We start from the raw sequence: 24,789 nt of genomic DNA on the forward strand, positions 1-24,789 counted from the left end.
TCTTAGCACAACTGATTGTTATGGAAATCACTTTATCCAGGCTGAATCGAAAACTGTTATGTGTTTTTAAAAACTTTTGCAACTTACAACAAATAACAAACATGATAAATTTTTAAGTAAGTACATGGGTAGACTACCCTGACTTGCAACAAACTGCACTGAGGATTATTCTGCCTCAGATGTGTGCAGCTGTACTTAACCTATGTGAACATGCAGATTAAGTGTTTTTGAATCCATAGCGGTCAGGTGCATTCCTGATGCGAGCTGGGTATTTCCTGTCAGCTGGTGGAACAGGTTGCGGTTCAGGTTCGGCCGGTGCGTGTGGTTCTGGTTCTGCCGGTGCTTGTGGTTCTGGCTGGTCGTTGGTTGCTGGAGGGATGACATTTTCCACGGGAGGTTGTTCTTGAAGTGGGATGGCGATAGCAGACCCAAAGTCAATGTCGTCGTCCGGGTTGTGCGACTCGTGATGTGGTTCATGTGGTACGCTCTCTTGTTTGCGAAGATGATCCAAATGTCGTTTGATCTCGCAACCATTGTGAACTAGACGGATCTTGTAGGAGACTGGACCAGCATAGCCTGCGATGGTGCCTGGTAGCCATGAGTAACCAGTCTTAGTGAAGTTGCGAACTAGGACTGTGTCACCAATCTGAAACACACGTGTCTTGGCGTGCTTGTCGTGATGATGTTTCTGTTTTTCCTGTTGTTTGATGACACGCTGCGCTACGTCAGGGCGAAGCTGATCAAGGTGGGAGCGTAAGCGTCGACCCATCAGCATTTCCGCGAGAGACAGACCTGTTGAAGTGTGCGGAGTAATTCTGTAGTGAAACAGGAATCTTGCAACCTTAGTTTCAACTGTCCCTGTGTCCATTCGCTTCATAGCGTGCTTGAAGGTACGGACTGCACGCTCAGCTAATCCGTTTGAGGCTGGGTGATATGGCGAGGTGAGAATATGCAGGATACCATTCTTGGTCATGAATTTGCGAAACTCTGCGCTAGTGAATAATGTGCCATTGTCAGACACAACTTTGTCTGGCAACCCATGGGTGGCAAAGGCTACCCTAAGTTGCTCGATGGTCGCGTGTGTTGTAGCATTGTTCAGTGGGAAGACTTCCATCCACTTCGAATACGAGTCCACTATGATGAGAAACATCTTGCCCAGGAAGGGGCCCGCATAGTCGATATGTAGTCTCGACCATGGGCGTTCAGGCCATTTCCAAGGATGCAGTTCACTCTTAGGTGGCATCGGTTGGTTTTGTTGGCAATTGTGGCATCCCTTGACTTCGAATTCAATGTCGGAGTCCATCTTTGGCCACCATGCGAATCCTCGAGCGAGGCTTTTCATCCTAGCAATCCCAGGATGATCCTCATGTAGACACTGTAGGACGCGTTTACGTCCCTTTGGCGGAACAATCACTCTACTGCCCCACATGAGACAGCCGTCTTGTACTGAGAGCTCATCACTACGAGTGGTATACGGTTTCAAGTCCTCCTCCACCTTATCACGTGGACAGCATCCTCCCTCGACGAACTGGAGTACCTTGGATAGGACGGGGTCACGTCGAGTCCAGTTGCGAATGTGCGTGGTGGAGAGAGGGGACGCGTCAATGTTCTCCATTAGGAGTACGGTCTCAGCTGGAAGCGGAACTTTGGCTGGAGAGGTAGGTAGCGGTAGACGACTCAACGCGTCAGCATTTCCACAAGCGCGTATTCATACATCGCCAAGGTAAGTGCCCATCGTTGAATGCGAGCAGAGGCTTGGGGCGGTACTGCGCGTTCCTCGTTGAAGAGACTCAGAAGAGGCTTGTGGTCAGTCACTAGTGTGAAATGACGACCGTAGATGTAACTGTGAAATCTAGTTACACCAAAGACGCAGGCGAGGCCCTCCTTTTCAATCTGGGAGTATTTCTTTTCTGCAGGAGCCAGTGTGCGTGAGGCGAAACCGACTGGTTTTTCCGAACCATCCGGCACTCTGTGGGCGAGAACGGCGCCGATCCCATATTGGGATGCATCACATGACACGATGACGTCTTTCTTGGGGTCGAAGTGTACCAACAAGTTCGACGATAGCAGAAGATCCTTAGAAGAACTGAAGGCTTGCTTTTCTCAGTACCCCATCTCCATCGGGTGTCCTTGCCTAAGAGGCGATATAAGGCGGCGAGCGTTGTCGAAAGCTGAGGCAAGAACTTACCATAATAGGTAAGCAGTCCAAGGTATGCTCTCAGTTCAGTCACATTTGTCGGTGCTGGTGCGTTGCGGATAGCGTTGACTTTATCTGCGGTTGGGTGCAGACCTTGAGCGTCGATAGTATGGCCCAAGTACACAACGGAAGGAGCCATGAATGTGTACTTGCTCAACTTGAGGCGAAGGCCAGCTTGTTCTAAGCGAGCCAGCACAGTTGACAGCGTAGCCAGATCAGACTGGTCATCGGCGCCTGTGATCAGGATATCATCCAGATACACAGTCACATGCGGTATGCCTTGCAGAATGTTCTCCATCGTGTGCTGGAAAATCGCGGGAGCAGAGGCAATACCGAAGGGCAGGCGGGTGTAGCGGAATAGGCCGTGATGCGTGTTAATCACCCCGTAGCTACGCGACTCCTCATCCAAAATCAGCTGCTGATATGCTTGAGAGAGATCAAGCTTGGTGAATTTGGTTCCACCCACGAGAGACGCGAACAAATCCTCAAGCTTGGGTATTGGATATTTATCCAACTACGCGACTTGACTCACCGTTAGCTTATAGTCCCCGCAGATTCTCACGGAAGACTTGTCTGACTTGAGGACTGGAACTATGGGCGCTGCCCACTCGGAGAACTCAACCGGTTCGATGATTCCTGCAGCTTGCAGACGGTCAAGTTCATTGTCCACCAATGTTCGCATGGCGTAGGGTACTACGCGTGCTTTGCAAAATCGTGGTCGGACGTCCTTGTCGACGTAGATTTTGGCGGTTGTTCGCTTCAAGGTACCCAACTCATCCTTAAATACTGCAGAATGAGTTTTGAGTACTTTCTCAAGGCTAGTAGTCGTGTGCAGAACGTTGATTTGCTGCCAGTCAAGTTTAATTTCTTGAAGCCAGTTTCGTCCGAGAAGGCTTGGTCCATCGCCTTTAACAACGAGTAGCGGGAGGTTGAACATACTTGCGTTATAGTCAACTTCCACGTTGAAGTTTCCGAGAACTGAGACTTGTTCCCCGGTGTAGGTGCGGAGTTTCAGTTTTGTCTTTTGCAGGTTCGCGTTTGGCCACCGTGACTTGAATGTCTGTTCTGATAAGCGAAAGTGCTGCTCCGGTGTCAACCTCCATGACGAGGTCGATGTTATCAACGGACATGGTGACTTTGATTGACTTCATGCCTGGGCGGTCAGTGGAACATCCGCAGAGCGAGTACACGGGTGTGTTCATGTCAAGATCAGACGCATTCTCATCACTTTCACTTTCAGTGAAATTACTGTCCACAGCGGCACTCATTTGCTTGACATGTGGTGTTTTTCCACTTTTTCCATTGCGCCAGACACTTGCGATATGTCCTCGTTTCTGGCAGTTGAAACAAGTATTGTTCTTGAATCTGCACTTGTCGGAATGGTGGTTGTCTTTACCACAGCGATAACAGGGTTTTTGCACATGCTGTTGCTTCTTACTTGCATTGAATACAGGTTTTCGTGCAACCGTTGGTTGGCTTTGCGACAGTTTGTTCAATGTTCGGTCACTGTGGGTTTGCGTGGCCTGCAAATCTTTCACACTTTTGGCCGCTCTCTCCATGCTCAAAGCCGCTGCCAATGCTTTCTCAAGTGTCAGATATTTTTTCAGCAAGAAGGCTACGTTGAATGCGGTCATTTCGGACACCGCAAACTAATCGATCCCGCAACATATCGTCCAATGTGCCTCCATAGTTACAACATTCTGCGAGAGAACGCAGAGCAGCGATATATTGGGCTACAGACTCACCCTCTTCACGATATCTGCTGTTGAACTTGAATCGTTGGACGATTTCCGACAGTACTGGGTTGTGGTGTTGAGTCATACATTTGACCAGTTCGTCATACGATTTTTCTCCAGGTTTAGCGGGGGCCACGAGATTGCGAAGCAACTTGTAGGCGTCGGGCCCAATCACAGTGAGAAGCACGGCTTGTTTCTTTGCTGCAGTCGTGACATCGTTGGCGACAAAATAATGTCCCAATCTCTCGACGTACTGCAACCATTCCTCCTTTCCTTCGCGAAATTCCTCGATTTTACCGATCAAGGCAGCCATGGTAATCAACTATCCTCGTCGCCAAATTGTAATGAACTGTGATAACCTGGTTTAATATTGATTTCTTGGCTCGGCACTGGAGAGCACTATTTATTCAACACTGCAATACACACTACACAACTAGCAATGCACGTACATGTACACCCAGAAAATGTACACACCGCGTGTGTGAATGTAACAGAGTTCTGTGAGCGGGTCAGGGGTCATGACAGTACACAATAACAGTTAGTAGAGTAGCCAACATGTCGATTGGCGGAATATAACACATACCTTTCACTCATGTTTGCAAGAAACTGCCAGGAAATAATTGTCCCTGAACCAAGGTTGGGTGACTACATGCCAACCCTTAAGAATAAGTTTGAATGTTGACTTTATTCTTTGAACATTGTGAACAACATTACACTGCAACTATGATCGGATTATGTAAACTTAAAATGCACAATTTACTTATTTCAATAACGTACCAACGACAAGGGCAGATAGGGGGAGGGGGGGACGGGGGCCATGCCCCCCCCCCCAAAAAAAAAAACGAACCCATTTTCTTTTGAAATGACGTCGCAATAAAGGCAGGCACTGCGTACACCACCATATTAACCCCCCCCCCCCCCCAAAAAAAAAAAAAAAAAAAAAAAACATAGTTAAATTGGTCAGAAATTGACTCAGATCGCACCACAGAGCATCTACAGGGTAAGTCCAAAGAAACGAAACCCAAATGTCGGGACCATGGTTTTAGTGAAGTTCTAATTGTAGCACTTTCACAACCTCGAATATGAATGGTCAATTCATAAGCTTTCTTTTAGTACATGTACTTTGCATGTTATGTAGTTTTAAACACAACCGCCGTTTTAAGGTTCTGTTCACGTATCACAAAAAGGGAAGTGTTTTTTCAGCAAAACGAAAACAAATCACATGGGGATGTGTGGGAGTTGTTTTCTTTTTGCTGAAAGAACGCACGCCTTTTTGTGTGATCCGTGGGCAGAACTTTAAAACAGTGGTTGTGTTTAAAATTCCTGAACTTAAAAAGTACACAGGTGATTCGAATGATTCCTGTACTAAAAGAACGATTATGAATTGGGCTTTTATATCCTAGATTTACAAAGTGCTATTCTTATAAGTGCAGTAAATACGCTAATCTTGTCCGTGACATAACTCAACTGGGCTTCAACTGCACATGCATAGCTATTGAAGTAGGAAGCAGAAATTAATTATGCAACAGTCTGGATCGACAGAGATGACTGATCTTTCTCGTCTTCCTTCTGAACTTCTTTCATGACCAGTTCCAGTTCCCTTGATTAATTTTTCGTTCATTGTATTGTTTATCTTTAATCGATTATTATTTTCTTGTGTAATATTTTGCTCCAAATACATGTATACATTTAGTCAGGATCGACAGAGTGGATGACTGATACCTCTGTCGTTTCTTCTGATCTTCTTTCATGACCAGTTCCAGTTCCCTTGGTTAATGTTTCGTTCATTGAATTGTTTATCTTTAATTGATTAACGGTTTACCTCTTAAATAATGGGTTAAATTACTGTCTTTTCACTTTGCTATTCAATGAATCCTGTGATTGTGACATAAATGACTTAAGTTTTCTTTACACTTGTCTTGTTTTGTTAGTAAAGACGCGAATTATAATAAGAACTTCACTAAAACAATAGTCCCAAAATTTGGATTTCGGGTTTTTTTATCCACCCTGTATAATCTTCTCCCCCCCCCCCCCAAAAAAAAGCGAGCCCCGAACCCCATGCACGCCGGAATTATTTGGATCCACTTTTGGGGGACCACAATTGTGGTCCCCAAAAGTGGATCCAAATAATTATGCACAACGTTTTTGCCCCCCCCCCAAAAAAAAATATATTGTGTGCAAAAAAAATGCATATTGTGTGCATTATGTGTCAAATCCGACAAAATATGACTAACCTTATTTGATAAAAATTCATATACATGTAGTGGCTACAGGCTGAATACATCAAATGCCTTAATATTGTAGCCTGGTTAACTTTAGTCTATACAACTCAAATCGTAGGATTGTACACTCTGTTACGTACATGAATCTAATTTGAGGATTTCATCGTTCAAATTCAAACATCAAAAGCGATCTTTTATTAGCAGAGCACTAAAACAAAACTATGCTGTTTCCCATTTTTAGCACAGTTTACTGTAAACGTGCGTATTTGAGTAGTTTGTAAAATATGGTACAGTATCACATCAATTAAAATAATTCATGAAGACATACTAATCACACAGTGGATTTGTGATTTTATTATCTTCATGTGAGTGTGTCACTTATAGCCTTGATACCTATTTGTACGAGGTATACTTTACTCGATTGTACAGGATTGTAATTTAACTTTTACATGTGTGGTAATTTTATGCATGGGACTGGTAAAATTTGTATAACATATCCATTGGAACCAGCTAAACAAGAAAACAGCACAGAGATCGTTTCAATCGTCACGGTGCGGCTTGCTGAATTTGTCTGAAATAACTCACATGAGTCACAGCCCATACTTTAGTGTCTGTAACTATGGTAGTTACAGGGCAAAATGCAGACTGTGCCCCTGAACAAATGTAATACTTACAAAAAATTCAAACGAGTGTAAATGTTAACTTGTGCTGGGCGATCTTTGGAAATTATACAAAATACCTCTTCTTATCAAAACTAATTTCAAGATTTCATAGGATGCTTGATACTATTACATACCTACAAATATAGCAAGATAAGGTAAAGGTAAAAGTAGGGACAGTGGGATCCGGATATTAGAAGTCCACTGTGTCTTGGGCGCGGCATGTGAGTGGCGCGGCCCAGTCCTCTCCCCTCGCCGTCTTACCTTCCTTGAACGAATCAAGTACCCATACTATTTGGTCGTCAGAGAGAGTTTTCCAGTTTTTGGCCCGAATGGAATTCGAAACGCCAACCTTCCACTCCCTAGCTCCGCGCTCTAACCGCTCGGCTATATTATATCATAATAATTAGACTTTTTTTCCCTTCATTTTTGCAAATGCTGTCCACTGCTCTTAAGGCTAGATAACTGTTATTTAATATCACGGAGACATCACTATTATATACAAAATTTGGCTAGTGCATTGTATATTGTGTGAAGTAAAAATGAGAAAATGCGTTCTTACCAATAGTTCTTCTTCAATTTTAAAACGATAACGTACATCGAAAATTGAAAAGTTGTACACATTATCATAAAACGCCCTTTACAACTATTGATCAAGTCAGAATAAATATCGCATGTCAGTATTTGAAATCTGTGCAACACGGTGGGCCAACCAACTTATTTTTTTTTCTAATTTGAACACTTGCAAATCCAACATTCGATTGACAAAGTATTAATTACTTAACAGATTTCGTGCAGATACATTTGTAATTAGTTTTTAAATTTTAATTAAAAGCAATGAAAACCCATGTCCGTGTATGTTCCAACTCAATCACTAAGAAGCAAAATTACGTTACATTAACATGACGAAAATGTTTTAATGCTATGTTTAAAACCTAGTAGTTGGATTTATTTAATGGCAACGAAAAGATTATTTTCAAAAGAATGATCATATCTGTCACCAAAAAAACTATATCCTTAATCTCTTTAACTCGATCAAAAACCCAAAGATGCTATATTAACAAGACAATCATTCTTCAAATTGTGTTCATCAATTCGTTCAAAAATTCAATTTGGTTTAATTTCTTAAAGGCAACGAAAAGATTACTAACAAAATGATAGTATCTGTCACCACAAAGCCATGCCCTTACTATGGTTCTACTCGAACAACCATAAGCTAATTATTCTACATTAACAAACCGATAAATCAAATATTGTATGTTCATGAATTATTAACAAAAGTTTATTTAGATTAAATTAAACGCAACAAAAAGGGTATTTTCGAATGAATTAACATATCTGTCATAAAAAAGCCATAGACTGCACAATTAAAATATTATGAAGTCTTTAGTATTACAGGCAAAAAAAAACATTTTAAAAATAGAAAGACACCGATTTTTCCCCCGAGATTTAGCAAGCTTAAAATATCTTCCGACATAACATGCCTGAACGTTTACAAACCAGATTCAGCAATTGTTTTGTCATTAGTAGTCAGGTCAGCTTCAATTTCGCTAGGATTTGCCTTGGTGACACAACGACAGAACAAGGAATGAAATCCCTCCCTAAAACTATCCAATCGCCACCAGTATACCAACGGATTGATCGCGGTAGAGAGAGTGTAGAGTAGGCGACTTCCCCAAATGTACACCTGAAAGTTATCACTTTGCCCAAACGGTCGATCGAAAAAGCGAATCACCCTCAGCACGCTAATAGGCACCCACGAAATGAATGACACGGCCAGAATGAGAACAAACACGACCAGTAAACGACGAGTCTGCTGGACTCGGGTTTGATCTCGCTCGGCGTTGGCACTGGTGCCTGCCGCCGCGGATGCAAGAGGTGGAGTATACTGTTTGATCTTACGGAAAGCCAGGAAATAAACAAGTGCAGTGATAACCCAAACAATGCACACAGCCAGTGATAATCCAACGTACTGTACTCCGTTTAATACTGCTTTGATGTCCGCGTCAGACGTAAGTAAGCAAAAGCCGAGGCCTAGGCACCACAAAACGATACAGACTCCGACTAGACGACACCCAGTGACCAGTGAATCGTAGCGAGCCGGTGGCATCAGGGAGAGGGCCAGGTAGCGATTGATGGCAGCGGCAAGAATAGTCAATATTGAAACTGCGAAGGTTGCATTAATACAAGCACTGATAACCGGTGTCTTGATCCATGTGCCTAACATTGCTGCTATGGCAAACACGAGGTCAGCCAAGGCCAGGTTGAGGATGAAAGCGTAGAACTTCATGCGGAGCTTTTTGGTGCCAGCAAACACTGCAATCGCAAGGAGATTTTCGACTGTAGCCACTGCACAGACGCCACTAAGACAGCACTGCAATACAGTTATAAAGTTTTCTGTCATATTGCTGAACGTGATTCTTGTTCTCCGTGTACTTAGAAGGCTGAAAGAAATAAGATACGACCCAAGGTTTCCATCAAATTCTTTCATTTGATCCTTGATTAAAATCCGCTTCGAAATCGGCCTAATATATGTAATTTACTGAAATGTCTGTAGTTTTGTTGGTTCTCACATGTTTATAGCCGTGTTGAGTTGATATGGATTGTGTTTTTTACTCAGTTATTTTCATGAGGGTCACCTTACCTGTCAAAGGAGGTTGCAATTTTCGGTTTTGTTTCAACATCAGTGGGAAATATTAAGAAACAATAAATCGATTTATTGACCCTACATGTATCTGCAGTAAATGTATTACTACTATAGGTTTTCTCGGCTATTTGAAAACATGTTTCGTTCGAATTCACCTATTCTTATATTCAAATTTGTCCAGCAACACCGATTTAGAGCACTTCCAATGTTCAAGTTCGTCTTTTGCAAGACAATTTCAATCTTAGTCCAAACAAATTCAAACAATGAACTAACGTTGTTTTTTTTTGGCGGAGTATTCGATTTTGTCTGTCTATACGCCGAATTGAGTTTCAGAAATTAATTCGTCTAGATGATTTAAATAAGACGAATTCATGAAGGCTGCCATTCGGCAACAGCTTAGACGAATTTGATATGTATTGACGAAAATTCTCTACCCAGTGACTGAAAAGAGTGACCAAACTTTATAACTGAATGGTAAATGACTAAATTGGTATTGTTTAAAGGCTGTGCATTTTTTCGTGGACGAAATCAAAGACAGGGTTGGTGAATTTGAGTGAAAAATCTTTAAAATAGCCGGGAAAACCTATACAATGACGCTAAACACTACACGATGACTAGCCCAGAATATACATTCGAAGAAGTGTGTCGAAATGCCACTCATTCCACCCCTGTAAATTCAAGGCATTTTTTGGATCCAGTTTTGTGTCAATTAAATAAAACCAATCAAGCTATAGCCATATTACTTACCTTAAAACTTCCAGAAGCTTTGCTTACACTAGACCAGCGAGGTACTGTCTGAGAGTTGGTCGGCTGTGCGCAGTTCGTTGCATACAACTCCACAACACAGGACGGGTGATTTGTTTTCTTCTTTGACAACTTAACACCGGTGGGCGTATTGGTCATCAGACGGAGAATTCTCTGCTCTGGACGAAACCATGAATTATTCGCTCTTGCTTTTAACCCATTAATTATAAATATTTGGTTCATAATAGGCCAAACGCCGAATTTGCACGTTCACGAAGCCAGCTATAAACAACCCTCTAACCAAATCATAAAATAATTTTGAATAATACATTATACATTTTAAAACTTAATTTTATTTTTACATTTTAATTTTATATGATAATTTTGAAAATTTGTGATTTGAAATTTGAGATTTGGAATTTAAAATTTTTAATTTACATTTTAAATTTTTAGCAAAAATCCTTGAACGCATAATCTGAATCTGTTTAGTGCATTAAATTAGGCTTTAGCTATATTCGACGGAGCTTGCAAAGTCGTTAGACTCAATGGAGCATACGGTGATTTTTAACTACATGTTTTATGTCCCCCTAAACCTTGGCAAGGGCATGACATGCTTAACCGTTACGACAAGATTTCTGCCGTACAATAGATTTTGAGCAAGAAATCCTGACACCTGAAACCATGCACAGTGTCGAGATACACTCGCAATCAGGTTTGGCGAAAAGAAAATCAGAAAATGGACTAGAGCGAAATATGTGCTTGAAATATTCTCAGTTTAACCCCTTAGCTCTCTGTTTATTTCATAGGCAACATCGTCAGCATCATTGCAAAATTGCGCAGGACACGGTTACACAGGAATCGTTGGCTTAATCTTCTTCCGGTACACAAGTATTCTCTATGCAGTGAAAAGGTGGACGTTCATACACGGAGCGAATGCGAACGGCGAAACGACGAAGCAAACTTTACGCGGGATCTTGAAAGTGCAAATTTAAATTGTGAAGATTTCTAAAAGCGGTTTTCTATTACTCGCATCTTACTTGTGTAAACATTACACCAGTGATCCGATGAAGATACCCCGGTGGTAATTCACACCGAGGTTTTGTAGTGTACAGCGCGGTTTCACACCTATGTTTCGACACCCTGTGTTCCGACTGCTCAACCGACAAACTTATGTTCCGACACCCAGATTTTCATCCCTACAAGTGTATGTTCCAACTTCTAGGCCCAACGCACCACTTTAAGTGGGATAACACAACGGTATGCACGGGTTGTCGGAACAAAGGAGTGTCGGAACATAGGGGTTTGGGGAAGATTGGTTGAGCAGACGGAACATATATAGGTTGTCGGACCATAAGGCTGTCGAAACATACGTGTGTCGGAAAATAGGTGTGTCGGAACATAGGGGTGTCGAAACAAAGGAGTGCCGGAACAGAGGGGTATCGCAATGTTGAACAATCACCTTCAGCGCCATCTTCTAGAAAGTCAGGACAATCTTCCAACTCACATCCCGACTCCACACAACCCAACACTAGATACCCCTAGACAGGCTTAGCTCACAAACATTCAAAAACCTCTATTAACCTATTAACCTCTTGCTCAGTGAAATACTGTTTTCTAGGCAATTCCTCGTACATTTCTTGGATAAATGTTTCATTCGAGATCGTTTGTTATATATGTGAGTATATAGCCGTACTTATCATTTTCCGAGAACTGCGGGTGGCATGGGTGGCTTTTATAAAGCGCTCGCCTCTGACCATTGTCGCCCTGGTTCAAATCCTGTCCGCGGACCATACATACGTGAGTAGGTTCTCTCCTGTGGGTATTTCTCCCGGCCCTCCGGTTTTCCCTCCTCCGGGAAATCGAACACTTTCGAATTACTGTTATTGTTATTTAAAATAAAAAAGTAGCAGCTGGCCGCTAAAATATCACCAACAGATAATCTACCAACAAAGTTAATCTTCCATCGTTTTGTGGGTGAATTATCTAGGTACTGCAAGAAATGTTAACCACATCAATGGTCAGAAATGTAGATACACTGTAAGCAAAGAAAGAGTTGAATAGATTCGATTATGAGAAAATCAACAGGAAACGTTAAGAATTGGGCTACTATAACTGGAGGACTGGCGGAATTTGTTTCAGTTATATCTGGGGTTTTTTCAAGTCAAGCTAATTTGAGGCGTAATGTTGCTACTTGATAGTATGTTGATCCAGTTCGATAAAACGGTTTGTTTTATCTGCATGAAATTCGAAGGATTTTTCCACCGAGTAAGATGCTGATTGTTTGAGAAGGAACCATTAAATATTCCGTTCAAAATCGGTTTGTTTCTCAAACATTCTGAGTTTTAAGCTCATTGTACAAAACAGGTTAATAAATAGTAACAATCACTAGTTCTGAAAAAGCACTATTACCAAAGCGATTTACATCATTATAACCTCTGAACATTTGGCCAATTAAACATACCAAATGCCATCTCAGCTCCCTGGGAAGTAAACAGTTCGATGCTGCCACTTTGACGCAAAATAGCTTAAGTCAATCTCTGCCCTCACATGTACCCACTTACTCCTGGGTTGGGAGAAGCAAGAGTGACAAATTGCCTTGCCCAAGGGCGCATACACGATATCCCCCAGCTGGACACAAACCCACAACCTGCAGAATTCCCCGCAGACCATGAATCCAATGCCCCAAACTACGATGCCACTACTCCTCCTCCTACTCTTCCCCCTCCTCTTCCCCCTCCTCCTGCACTTCACCTCCTTCTCCTCCTACTCCTCCTGCCCCACCGCCAGCCGCCACCGCCACTGGTGCTGCTGCTGCGGCAATTGACCTACAGCGGATCGTAGTGACCTCCAACCTCACCGGTCAAGGGCAAGAGACCAGCACTCGATTGGTGACAGCTGCACTCCACAAATGTTTGTTTGTATCCCCCTCCCCCGAAAATAAATGAAAATCACCAATCGCAGCTGTTATTACACCAGCAAAAGCCGATTTTCGATTGTTGGGCCTACTTGGTAAAACAGCAAAGGAAATCGCGAAAACAATTTATTTTTAATATTTCAACTGGAATCCCGATGTAGAAATGTTCAGGACTCCAGCAGATAAATCAAACATCAAGGTGTCTAGAAAGGATGCAACCGCCCTCCTTCGCCCCTTCCCCCCCCCCCCCATATTCCCCACCGTGCCTGTTTTTGGGAAATATACCCAATTACCTCCGGGGGGGGGGTTCTTCTTTAAACACAACTATCCCCCTACTGAAAGGTCAATGATCATTCGAAGCAAGTTTACCAAACTGTAATAGTTTCATGGACCTTGTAAATGGCCAACTTGGAACGAAGATGTGAACATTTTCCTCAGATGATTGAATGAATGCAAGGCACTCGAGTGCAGTCCTGGTTATCACAATCTTATTTGCGGGTTGTTGGAACATAATTATAGGGGTGTCGGAACACAGAGCAGTCACCAATAAAATAGCTTTGGGTTTCGTCTCGGACTGAGGGAAAAACCGCAAATCGCATAAGCCATATAAGTCTAAGCACTTTTAAAGGGTACTCTCCATAATCTTTCAATCTTTAAGGAGAGTACCCTTCTCTTGGGGAACTTTCAGACCCCCAAAAAATCGCATTCCAGACGATAGCGCTCTTTCGATAATAGCGAAATGCCACTTGTGCTTGGTGTTTCAGTTATATTATACATTGTATACAATTGTATACTTTGAATTCATCCTTGCGCGCGGCATACACAGACAAACAATACTTACAGGCTACCATTCGGTAGCACGCAGGATTGAGAAGTAGTATAGCTATGCTGCGCCGTCGTTTGATGGAGCTGTATCAAGCGTTGTGATGGATAGTTGTGAAATACTTGAGTTGGAGGTAAGTATTTTGTTTTCCCATAATTTAACTAAAGCTAAATACGCAGAGTAGGGTGGTTTGAACGTCGCACCTTATTAATTGATCCCGGGCTTCGTGTCTTTCGTTGGGTGTTTTGGATGGCTGTCGTAGTAGTACTAATAGTTGCCTCATCTGCTAGAGCCCGTAAAGTAAAATTAGGCATCCTAGTCACCTATACTATCTCATGTTGAGGCTCTGCACTTTGAAGGGATTAATTCAATGTCTCCTTAGTCCGGGGGTTGACCACGGAAGCGTGAATTATGGTCCACACAAAATGCATTTTCTTGTCATTTGGACCTACTTTGGCACCCTTGAGCTTTTTTTAAAAATCAATTAATAAGCAAATTAGCTGCCGCCATTATGCAAAATACAACTTTTGTATATATATCTGCAAGATCTCGTCCAAACCTATCAATCTTGGTGTCTAATCCCATGTTTTCAGGGTCCATGATTCCATTGAAGCTGTTTGTACAGCAACAGTGCATTCATATTATGCATTAATATGCAAAATAGCATCCGCCATTATCGGAAATATAACTTTTTTGTCATATCTCCGCATGTATTCGTCAAAACGTTTCCAACAAGGTGTCTAGACTCATGTTTTCAGGGTCACTGACTTGATTGAAGCTACAGATATAATGTAAATATAAACATGTAATTGCATATTAATATTAACCACTATTTGCATAAAGACATATTTATATCTCCGACCTTATCTGGCAAACTCTGGGCCATTATTTTGTTCACGTAATCAACGGATGTGGAATTTTGTCTATGTTTGAGAATTGAGTCAAATTTAGTCTGAAAAGGTAAAATCTCAACATAAAATTATTAAACATTTGTTAAAATCAGAATACAACAACCCTTATTTACTGTCTTATACATCATGTATGCTGGAAAACCGATGTTGTGTTAGGTCATTGGTGAATTATGATCTTTTTAAGTCTGCCGCCACGTAAAATTCCCAACGATGTATTCTAAAATAAAAAAATGAAAAGCAAATTGAAACAAAACAGAAAAGAAAGAATTGAAAGTGCCTCATCTTGTTGTCTTGTTTTGATGCGTATTACTCTGTGTCTGAGTCCTCCTCAGTAGCAAACTCGGCGGCTGCCCAGGTTTGCTCATTCCTGCAACCACTTTCGCCACGACAGAAGCAGAAAACTGTGCCAGTTAATCTGGCGGCTGTGCATCGACACTATGCGGGATAACACTGGTTGTCAGAGAAACATCCGCATCGTATCATCTTCAAGACCACAAACGGAGCAAGGTCGACATTTGGTGGCAACATAACTGGGACTAATGACTTTGATGACTCTTCACGTGCTCAGCCAAATTTTGTTGGATCAAGTGTCGGTGGTTCGGACTTGTCAGCTGACTTCCATATAGCTGTCTGGATATGAGCATGTAGCACGTTTAGCTTGAAGTAGTAGGTGGTAGAGCCTTAAGATCTGGCGCTGCGGTGACTTTTGGTTTAGACATCTTTGTGGTCCAAATGGCTTGGCGCACATCAGACATGCTGCTTTTCTCCTTACTTCCATAACATGCAGCACTAAATTCATCGGCTATGGCAATCACCTCTTCAATACAAGCATCAATATTACTGAGTTTGTGAAGAGTTTGGCCCGCCTCAAGCATTTTCTTAGCAGTGCCTCTCCTTCTCCCCCACAACTTGGCAACAGTGTCGCATCCGGTTAGAGCATGTGCAGCTGGTAACTGTTGGACAAGTGCTTCATATTTTTAGCAGTCTCTCCGAAATCTACTATTGCTCTTCTAGAACTGGTGCATTCCATCATCAGGAAGCACTGTAGATTACGTTTTCGGAAGTAGTATACCAGCAAGGTGAATACATTAGTGTCATCGCAAAGGACCTTGATGCTTTTTGCTCCCTCATTTGCGTCCGCTTCCTCGTGCGTCGTCTTCAGGTTATCAAGAAGTTTCTGACGTCCTTTATGAATTTCTGTCGGGATGGAGTGCTGACCCGTAATGACTAGTCTGTAGTCGTTCAGCTCTGCTGTTTCGCTTGCCTGGATCAAATGCTGACACAGGATGTCTATCAGCTGGACTTTGTTCTCAGTGACATTCAGAACTACCTTTTGCGGTGGTAATGGAGTCTGAAGCCTAAGCTTGTGGTGCCTGCTAACTTGCTGTCCAGCTCTCGCTGACCTGGTTCCACTCTTAATGCTGAAGTCGAGGTACCTGTCAAAAACCAAATAAACATCGCAATCCCGTACCATTGCAAAGACGAACTTGGTGAAGTCGTCTGCGCAATCTTGAGTTGCTCTCTTATTTGGCCAATGAATAACCCAGAGGTTTGCACAGCCGTCGATGATTATGACATCTGGTGGGGGAGCCAGTCTTTGCGAGGTCTCTACCTGAAGCTGTCGTTTTAGTGCTGACTTCGTCTTTGATATCCTCATCTCTCCCTTCCTATCAAACATGGATGTTGGCACTGGTGCAAGCTCATATCATATTTAAGGATATTTAGTAGTTTGAAATCGCGAGATTTTTGAAGGCCCATCACCTTTGAGTGAATAAGGTTTACGTAGCATACTGCAGCAGATTCAACTTTCAAACTCTTGCGTGTAACTGCCATGGTCACGACATCCTTAGAGAGCGTAGAGTTGAATCCTTCAGGCCAGCTTTTTTCATAAGATTGCATCCTTTCTTTTCCAATTTCAACGACCCTTGGCGCATTAACCTTCCGCAGCCCGATTCTTCCCGTGACAATGTTGATGACACCATCTGGATGGTCAGCCGGGGCAAGAAGGTTGATGCAAGACTTGAGTTTTTCACTTATCTTTTCTCTATCCACAGCATCCGATCGTACACGGGATGGCATTTCCTCTTTGTGGAAAGTAACCTCTGCTACTTTGTATCCGTCAAACCTATCTGTGAGGTCTTGGGTGATTTGGCTGCAGGTGTGCATACTGTAGGCCCATTTCTTCAGGGTGTTTGGTTTGAGTGTAATCCCAACGATTCCCTGAGGGCCATGACCGTAGCGCATGAATGTGCTCTCTATGTACATATCTGATCAAATGCCATTCCACAGTCCTTTCTTGTGACGCATCACATTTTCTCGCTTCATGAACATTTCCAGAACTTCACCCTGTAGCCTCTCCATCGATCGGAGGTAGTACAAGCCATATCTTGCATAGTTGTGATGTCCGGCGGCGAAGAAGTATGGGATCATTTCGTTTACAGCCCAAAGATGCAACGGCCAGTCACCCTCTCGTTCCGCACGGACAAATATCATCATGAGGAGCACAGGTTTCACAAGATTCTCAACCCACAGCTTGTTGTCAAGCTCTTCGCAGAATTGCGTTCAAGAATTCTCATTAATTCTGCATTTGTCTTCGACAGCGTCACAACTGAACGCAGAATCTCCTCGGTGACAAGTCGCAGAGCCCTAACGTTCTGTGGAAACTTTTCCCCACCAAGCATATGGGCAACACCGCCGAAAGCTGCTTTCATCACATCTTCCAGACCGCTATCTGCCATCAGGTTTCCCACGCAGCCAATGAAACTCATTAACATGTGCATACCTCCTAGCCTTGGTATGAATTGTGAGAACCGTTCAGGATATGCCCACATGACGTTAACAGCCAATTTGTATAGCTGCTGGTCAGTCGTGAAGACTGTAACTGTCTGGCCGCATTCCTGTGTAAGACGCTGGCCCTCCTCCATCGCTGTCAGCATTGTGTCGGGATCAGCAGGATCCATGTCTATTAGAGGCGTATAAATTGCCCTGGTAGCGGGTTTCACCTCGTGCCCATAAGCATCAGACCCCTCCTCTTCTTTCAGTGTTAGTAGAACAGCAAGAGAGTGGGTTGAGAGAAGTCCATTAATTGAGTTTAAAAAAAAAATGCTGAGGGGTGCCAGGGTGGCACCCGCCGGAATATTGATCTACAAGTTCCAAATGACAAGAAAATGCAAAAACCTTTTGTGCGGACCCTAATTCACGGTCCACCTCCAAATTGGGGTTTGACACCCGGACTACCTGTAAGGTATTAATGACCTCAAACTAACTAGGCCTAATCATTTGTGTGTTTGTTAGGGAATTTTTATCCAACGGTCAAAACGCCATCACTATTTGTATATATATATATATTTTTTTACTTTACTTTGTCATTCTTTGGGAGATCTGGGCCCTTTACTTATGTCAAAACGGATCAGCCCAGCCGCAACTGGTCATGATGCATGCACATTAAAATAGAGCGTTTGCTTTTGCAACTGGAAGTCAGCGTCCCCCGACCAAACTGTACAATAATTGTATAGGTTTGTAGACAAACGTGCAGCGGCGTATGCAGGATTTTGCAGACGGGGTGGGGAACCTCTTCGTGCTGAAAGGTAATCATGACGTTTCCCCTTTATTTGTTTGAAGGAAGCCATATGACACTATCCCTACTGCAGGTGAAACTGAGTGCCTCTTATAATAACAAAACACCCACACACAGACACACACATACTCACATAGGCATATAAGTGGGGTATTTCCTTTGTTCTCGTGTACTAAAATTTTGCAACGTCGCATACTAATTTCAAAATACCCTTATTTTAACCTGAATTAATTTCCTGGGCTGAAATTCGGACTTAATATCCCTTTTCTAAAACTCTTCCATTTGCGACGGATCAACCCACCTTGGAAATTCCTGGTTTTTGAGTAAAATCCATATATCTATTTCGTGAAAAACTTGTTGGGTACCAAAACGGTACCCCGCAAGTCGGTGGGCATTCCTTGTGGGGTACCTCCCATTGTTCCGGTACCCCACAAGGCAGTGTTTGTACACGCAAGTACATGTGTATTAGCCTGCAACCGAGGACGCCCTATTAAGGTCCCTCTTTTGTTTGAACTTTAACTTTTTAGGAAGACGTCCCATATGTTTTGTACACTAATCCAAATCGAGGACGTCCTGGGAATTGGGGACCCTATTGTCCTCTACTTTTCAACGTCCCCTATTGAATGCAAAAACAAACTGACCCAATCACACACGTTTGTTTATGGTGTAAATTGAGAATGTTCTTCTGTTACTCTTCCGTTTTCATTGCTTGTACTTTCTAACTTTTTTTGCAACAGCTCTCATTTGGTTTTGTACACGCTCTCCAACCGAGGAGTCCTCGATTTGGTATCTGACCTCGAATCGTCGATGATGTTGCACGTCACCCTCGGTTTACCCAGCCACTACCTCCTCCTCACAAAGCGTTAACATCTTATTGAAATGGTTAACTGGCCGGGTCTGATTCCAGCTCCAGTAAGTTTCAGATTGTTGGCAATGAGCTCTTTGACAACACACAAATAAATGGTGCGTTTATATAAAAGACATGTCGATAAAGGGAAACAAGAAATATTACAATTTCACGCGAATTTCAACATAAGCAGTCACACACTCATTAACTCCATAAATAAATTGATGACATGAAACTAATTTAAAAAAAGGCAAGGTATGAAGACAGTTCAGTTAATGTATTGTCTGTGTTTTGTTCCAAGAACTTATACTACACTTTTCTTTTCGTCCAAACAAGTATGGATGACTTCGCCATTACATGTAAATTAATGTCGCAAACGATCCGGCGGTCATTATCATTAAAAGCGATAGGCTGGATTTGAAGCGTATGCAGTAAGGAGTTTTCCACAAAGTGTATGGCAAAATAATATTCCATTGGTAAAACAGCAGAAAGCCTCACAAATAATTGGCACTTACGTGCACAGTGGCACTTATTGGGATTATTGCAATACATGGATGTGATTATGGCCGTTACTATTAGTAACACTCGCCGGATTATGACCGACCTATGACGCATCTTTCTTTGAACCGCAGTACGTACAACTGATTATTGATATTGAGATATACCTTGTTTATTTATATAACAACATCACTTGTGTTTACTTAGAAAACGAACTGACATTATTTTATGCACTTCCGGTGCTCAAACTGTCAGAAGCAATATCCCCTTTTTGATTTTGAAGCGTCCATTATCATGTTTATATACCATTTACATGTACGTAACTCGTATTGGTGAAACAAATAATTCATCAGTTACATAAAATGCCGCGGAGATGATTTGATGCATTCTTCGGACAGTTCTTTTAAACAATCCCTCCTCAGAGTTGCGGCAATATACTTACACACGGTTATTTGTCACATTGTACGTGGCTTTGCTTACAGTACGGGTCATTCAAGTACGTGTAACTGCTGTTTAGTTTATAAAGTAGTATATTAAAAGAAAACCACTTGAATGAACATTTCTGAAAATCAGAATCTTTTCGTTTCTAAATAATAACGCAATGAATAAAGTAAGAGCATAACATATTTGAAAGAACCATTGATATTAATATTCAATGAATAGTAAGGGAAACCTTCAACGCTTTACAAAGGAATGATGGCTTTGTGTGCATAATATTGTACTCATGTGTTCATATGAGCAATGTTGGTATGGGTTCTAAGAAGGATGCAAATTAAATTTGAATCTTCAGTGGTGCTTTCAATTGTATCACTTCCCTTACAGATTTATAAACCCGGCAACAGTCTATAAGATGGCAGCTGAATTAACTGACATCACACACAGCCACAAATAGGACCTTTGGGAGACGCTTTAGCGTCATAGGTTATACCTTTGGAAGACATATGCCTTTATATAGAGGCGAAATTTTAGTGTCGAAAATAGGCTAGATCGATTGCTCGTGGTCCAATTAGTAAACACAAACACAATTCGTGGGGTAGGAAATTTGGGTTAGGGGTCATTAAAGTTAGAAAAACAACATGTTTATGAGAATGGCTCCCTGGTGTTCCGTTGGTAGTGGGAATATCTCAGTCAATGACTGCAGCATGCGAGGAGTCTGTGCAGAACAGTTTCACATGAGATCTCGATCCGTTTCAATTGCATGGCTATTCCCCCGCCCCCTCCCCGAGACGGACAACATGGCTACAGCTTGTTTGTTTGTACGATTCTGAGGATATTGTGTCCTTTTAGGTCCTCCTCCATCTTTTGTTCAGAAGGCAAAAACGCACATGGTAAGCAAACTGAAGTTGCACAGTAGTCAGTGTCCGTAATAGAGCAATTAGCCTGACCCTAATGAATCTTTAACCAAGTAAGACTTGAGAAGACAGGTCTGCCATAAGAGTGGATGACGGGGAGAAACTCAACGAGAGAAAGAAAACCCTATGGTCCGAGTTTTATGTTTTTGGTATCAAAAGATGCGCAAAGCTCGAGGCTAAAAAGTCCTAACAGCTTGGGTCGCGAAAAAAAACCTTTTAGGGTTAATAAATAACAATCAAATTCTTAGGGTGCAGACCTATAAATCGACTACTATAGAACTCAGTGATAATTAGGGCCTGCGCGCACCTGATTACCCTGAGAAGTAGTCTTGAGGACCATCGCCATTTTGAAAAATGATGCCAGTGCTCTATCGCAAAATAGAGCCTTGTTTGGGTTCCATTTTATTTTCAAAGGCTTCCAGCCACCTTTCTTTTTGTTGCAAACCTATAAGTTCATAGCCCACATAATGCTCTAATAGCAAAGAATTCGAGGGAATACAAATGCCTATTTAGCCCACGCAGGCAATTCTGGGTCTATTTATAGGTCCACCCTCTTTAGCAGAGGGAAGCATATCATGACAGGGGTGGGCAGGGTGACCGGTCATTGCCAAATTCTGCTAAATGCACTTCAAAATCTGTCAGATTTATCAACAATCTGCCAAATTCCACAGAATTACTCGAATTGCACTACAAACACATAAAATCCATGCATATGTGGTATTAAAATTCAAATTATATTATAAACAACGTACAGTCAGTTAAAGATGTTATGATATTATTGCGTAAATTTCAGGCTACACGCTGTTGCGTCACGACGAAGTCCTGTTCCCAGTGAACCTCAGCACCTACACCAGCCAACCTGTCCCATTATGCAAGGGTTTGTTTGAAAAGTTGGAGCATTTTGAAACAAATGTACCATTTTTTTTTTATTTGCTATGTTTTTCTGTCAAATAACCAGTTTTGCAGAATTCTGCCAGAAATCTGCCCCCAAATAATCCATTCTGTCAAATTTTCTGTCAAACTCGTTTTTTTTTACCCAAAAAAATCTGTCAAAGTCAGCCGAAAGTCGGCTAAAACGGTGACCCTGGGGGTGGGTTCAACAGTGAAATACGTATGCCATTCCCGCATAACTGCAACGGTTAAATTATATACATGTACAGATATTCCCGATACTGTACTGGCATACGTATTGTACTATTTAACGCGCCCTAGTTTACAAGCTGTTGCTTGCTCTCTTAATACGCCAACGAAAAAAATGCTCCAGTTTCTGGTCTGCACGCGCGTCGCCGTAGCCATGCGCGTTAATCGGTTTGGGTTGCCGAGTTTTGTTCCAAGTCCCCACCTGTGATTGAAATGTGATTGGCACTTTTGGAAATTGAAAGCAGAAGGCCGGATTGGATTGAAGTGTCAGATATATATATTTTTTTTACATTTATGAAAGAACGTGAGTTTTAATGTAGACCATTTGCCCTGTGACGTCATGTCGATATGAAACTGCCGACAACCCAAACATGTAAGCATATTTTGCATGTTATTTAGCCCACATTAAACATAATGTACTAACGTGATTACTTTTAAACCATTCATCAAGAGATGAGAACCGCTTACTGTTTAGTTTGCATCATGTGACACGGCATCCAGTTTTGTCCAAAACACATGGAATATGTTAATGAAGTAGCGATAATAAACGCTCAGTTCGAATGAGAAGTGAATACACATGTAATTTCATATCAGTGAAATGTTACAAAACAGACGTACATGTAATGAAGTGACGTAGTTTGGTAATCGATTTTAGATACAAAGACGCACGAACGTCCAGATCAGTGCATAAGTGTGTACAACTACTGCTGAATTTTAAAATTCTGGGTTTTTTTAATGGTTTGCGTACATAAAAGTATATAAAAGTACCATTGCAAACGAAATACACGAAACTCACACATCAATCTGTACTAATTCGATTATTACGTACACAATACGCAAATACTCAGTGACTGATATAGTGGTTCGGTTACGATTTACAGGTGACTGGTACTCCGTGGGAAAGATTATCGGATGGAGTAAAGATTCTACGCAGGGAGGTCTAATGTCCATATGCAGATTGGCTCCATCACTGAACAAAACATGTTCGATTTTGAAGTTTCATTTCGACAACTGAGTTAAAAACTGTTGCATTATTGGGTATAAACTTTTTACATAAGGGCGTAGGATGAAGAAAATAAGAGCTTATCTTTCTCGAAATCTAAGCACTCTGCGTAGCAAATATGATTTCATTGGTATCTTTGAGAGTCTACACAGCATGATGCAGCGGCACACTTCCTTAAAGTCTGGGTGCCGGGCCGTGTAAATTACAGGATTTAAACAACTGTTTGCGATAAGCAATGCAGCTAAAAAAGGGAGCAATTTATGGACTTTGCCATGCATGACAAACACTGTCACTAAATAGGGTGTGCAACAGAACATGAAGCAAAAGACGACTAGAAATAAACTCAAGGTAACGTCAAGACTTCGACGAAAGGGAGGCTTGCCTTCTCGAGTGAGGAGACGATTTTGAATCGGCTGGGCTGATCTTTGACCATCACCATGCGTAGCCGGCTGTGCGTTCAGCTTCATGACTGCACCGACAACAGCTATTTGCTGCTGTCGAATGGAGTTTACTCTTCTGATGTGTTTCCTTACAGAAAATACGATGAAGACACTGCTGGCGAAAATGACAACCAACTGCAATGGGTAGCAGGCTGTAATGAGTTTGGCAAATGTTTTGAAGCCTTTGGAGCTCGGGTTAATGGAACAGGTACTAATTTTAGTGTCGTATTCATACGAACCGGCCTCAGATACAATGGGCATTAAACTGGCACTTGAAGGGAGCAGCCAATTTATAGCAACCATAGCAGCCAGGCCGCGACGGTTGAACAGCCATTTCCGACGGCTTTGGTTCGTCCGAAGAGTGATCAGTGTGCGGTAGATGGCAATTGACGCGATGCTGTTCATACTGCACCCGATGCAAACGACGAATAGAAAGCCCTGGAAAGCACATAGAGGCGGTGGAATAAGTAGCTTTTCCTTGCTTTCGCTCAGCACCGCCAGGAGCGTGATAGGCAGGCTCATACAGATGAGGAGGTCCGCCACGGCCAGGTTGATCACAAACACGTTGGTTGTGGTGCGTGGTTTGCGGGAGAGGATCGGGGCAAGCACGACGGCGCTGTTGCCGATCACACCGGCGAATGAAATGAGACCGTACAAGGCAGCTAACAACAGCTTCTCGCCATAACTGTCATAGACAGATGCCACCGAGCCTTCACTGTTTGTTGAAGTGAAGTTTGACATCCTGGAGTTCGATGAATTTTTCAAACCTGTGATGGTTACGGATAATATCAATTTGGCAAGCAATGTGTTCAGTACTGAAATCTTGGTCCTTCTGTGGTGACAGTGTTTTAAGTCTGGACGTGGCTAGCTAGCAATGACAACAACTGTATGAGCTGTGAGACGGTCTTTCTCCCCGTCACTGGAGAATCGAGGTGAGGACGGGTAATCAGTGTCGGTGGCCAATCATCGTTGTTTCTACAGAAGATGGACTGCCTTAAAACCTGCCTCGTGTATCCTGCGGTACTCCTACGCGTTGTTAGTATTTCAATCTCACATTGTGAACTGGCCATGGCTACTTA

General features: G+C 42.4%; 3 protein-coding genes across 3 annotated transcripts; all 3 read right to left on the reverse strand.

Annotated features, from left to right (window-relative positions):
• Positions 1-217: 217 nt before the first annotated feature.
• Positions 218-1,615, reverse strand: LOC119735136 (uncharacterized protein K02A2.6-like). The gene has a single exon (XM_038208835.1). It carries the CDS (start codon positions 1,613-1,615, stop codon positions 218-220), a length of 1,398 nt encoding a protein of 465 aa, XP_038064763.1.
• Positions 1,616-8,306: 6,691 nt separating this feature from the next.
• Positions 8,307-9,218, reverse strand: LOC119735137 (adenosine receptor A2b-like). The gene has a single exon (XM_038208836.1). It carries the CDS (start codon positions 9,216-9,218, stop codon positions 8,307-8,309), a length of 912 nt encoding a protein of 303 aa, XP_038064764.1.
• A 7,906-nt stretch (positions 9,219-17,124) lies between these two features.
• LOC119735138 (D(1A) dopamine receptor-like) lies at positions 17,125-24,451 on the reverse strand. Its single transcript, XM_038208837.1, has 3 exons — positions 23,653-24,451; positions 17,636-17,887; positions 17,125-17,399 (listed from the first exon to the last, which is right to left on the reverse strand). The coding sequence occupies exons 1-3, from the start codon at positions 24,449-24,451 to the stop codon at positions 17,125-17,127; spliced, it is 1,326 nt and encodes a 441-aa protein (XP_038064765.1).
• Positions 24,452-24,789: the final 338 nt, after the last annotated feature.

The sequence above is a fragment of the Patiria miniata genome, unplaced genomic scaffold, assembly GCF_015706575.1.
Source record: "Patiria miniata isolate m_02_andy unplaced genomic scaffold, ASM1570657v1 HiC_scaffold_29, whole genome shotgun sequence".
Classification (NCBI taxonomy): Eukaryota; Metazoa; Echinodermata; class Asteroidea; order Valvatida; family Asterinidae; genus Patiria; species Patiria miniata.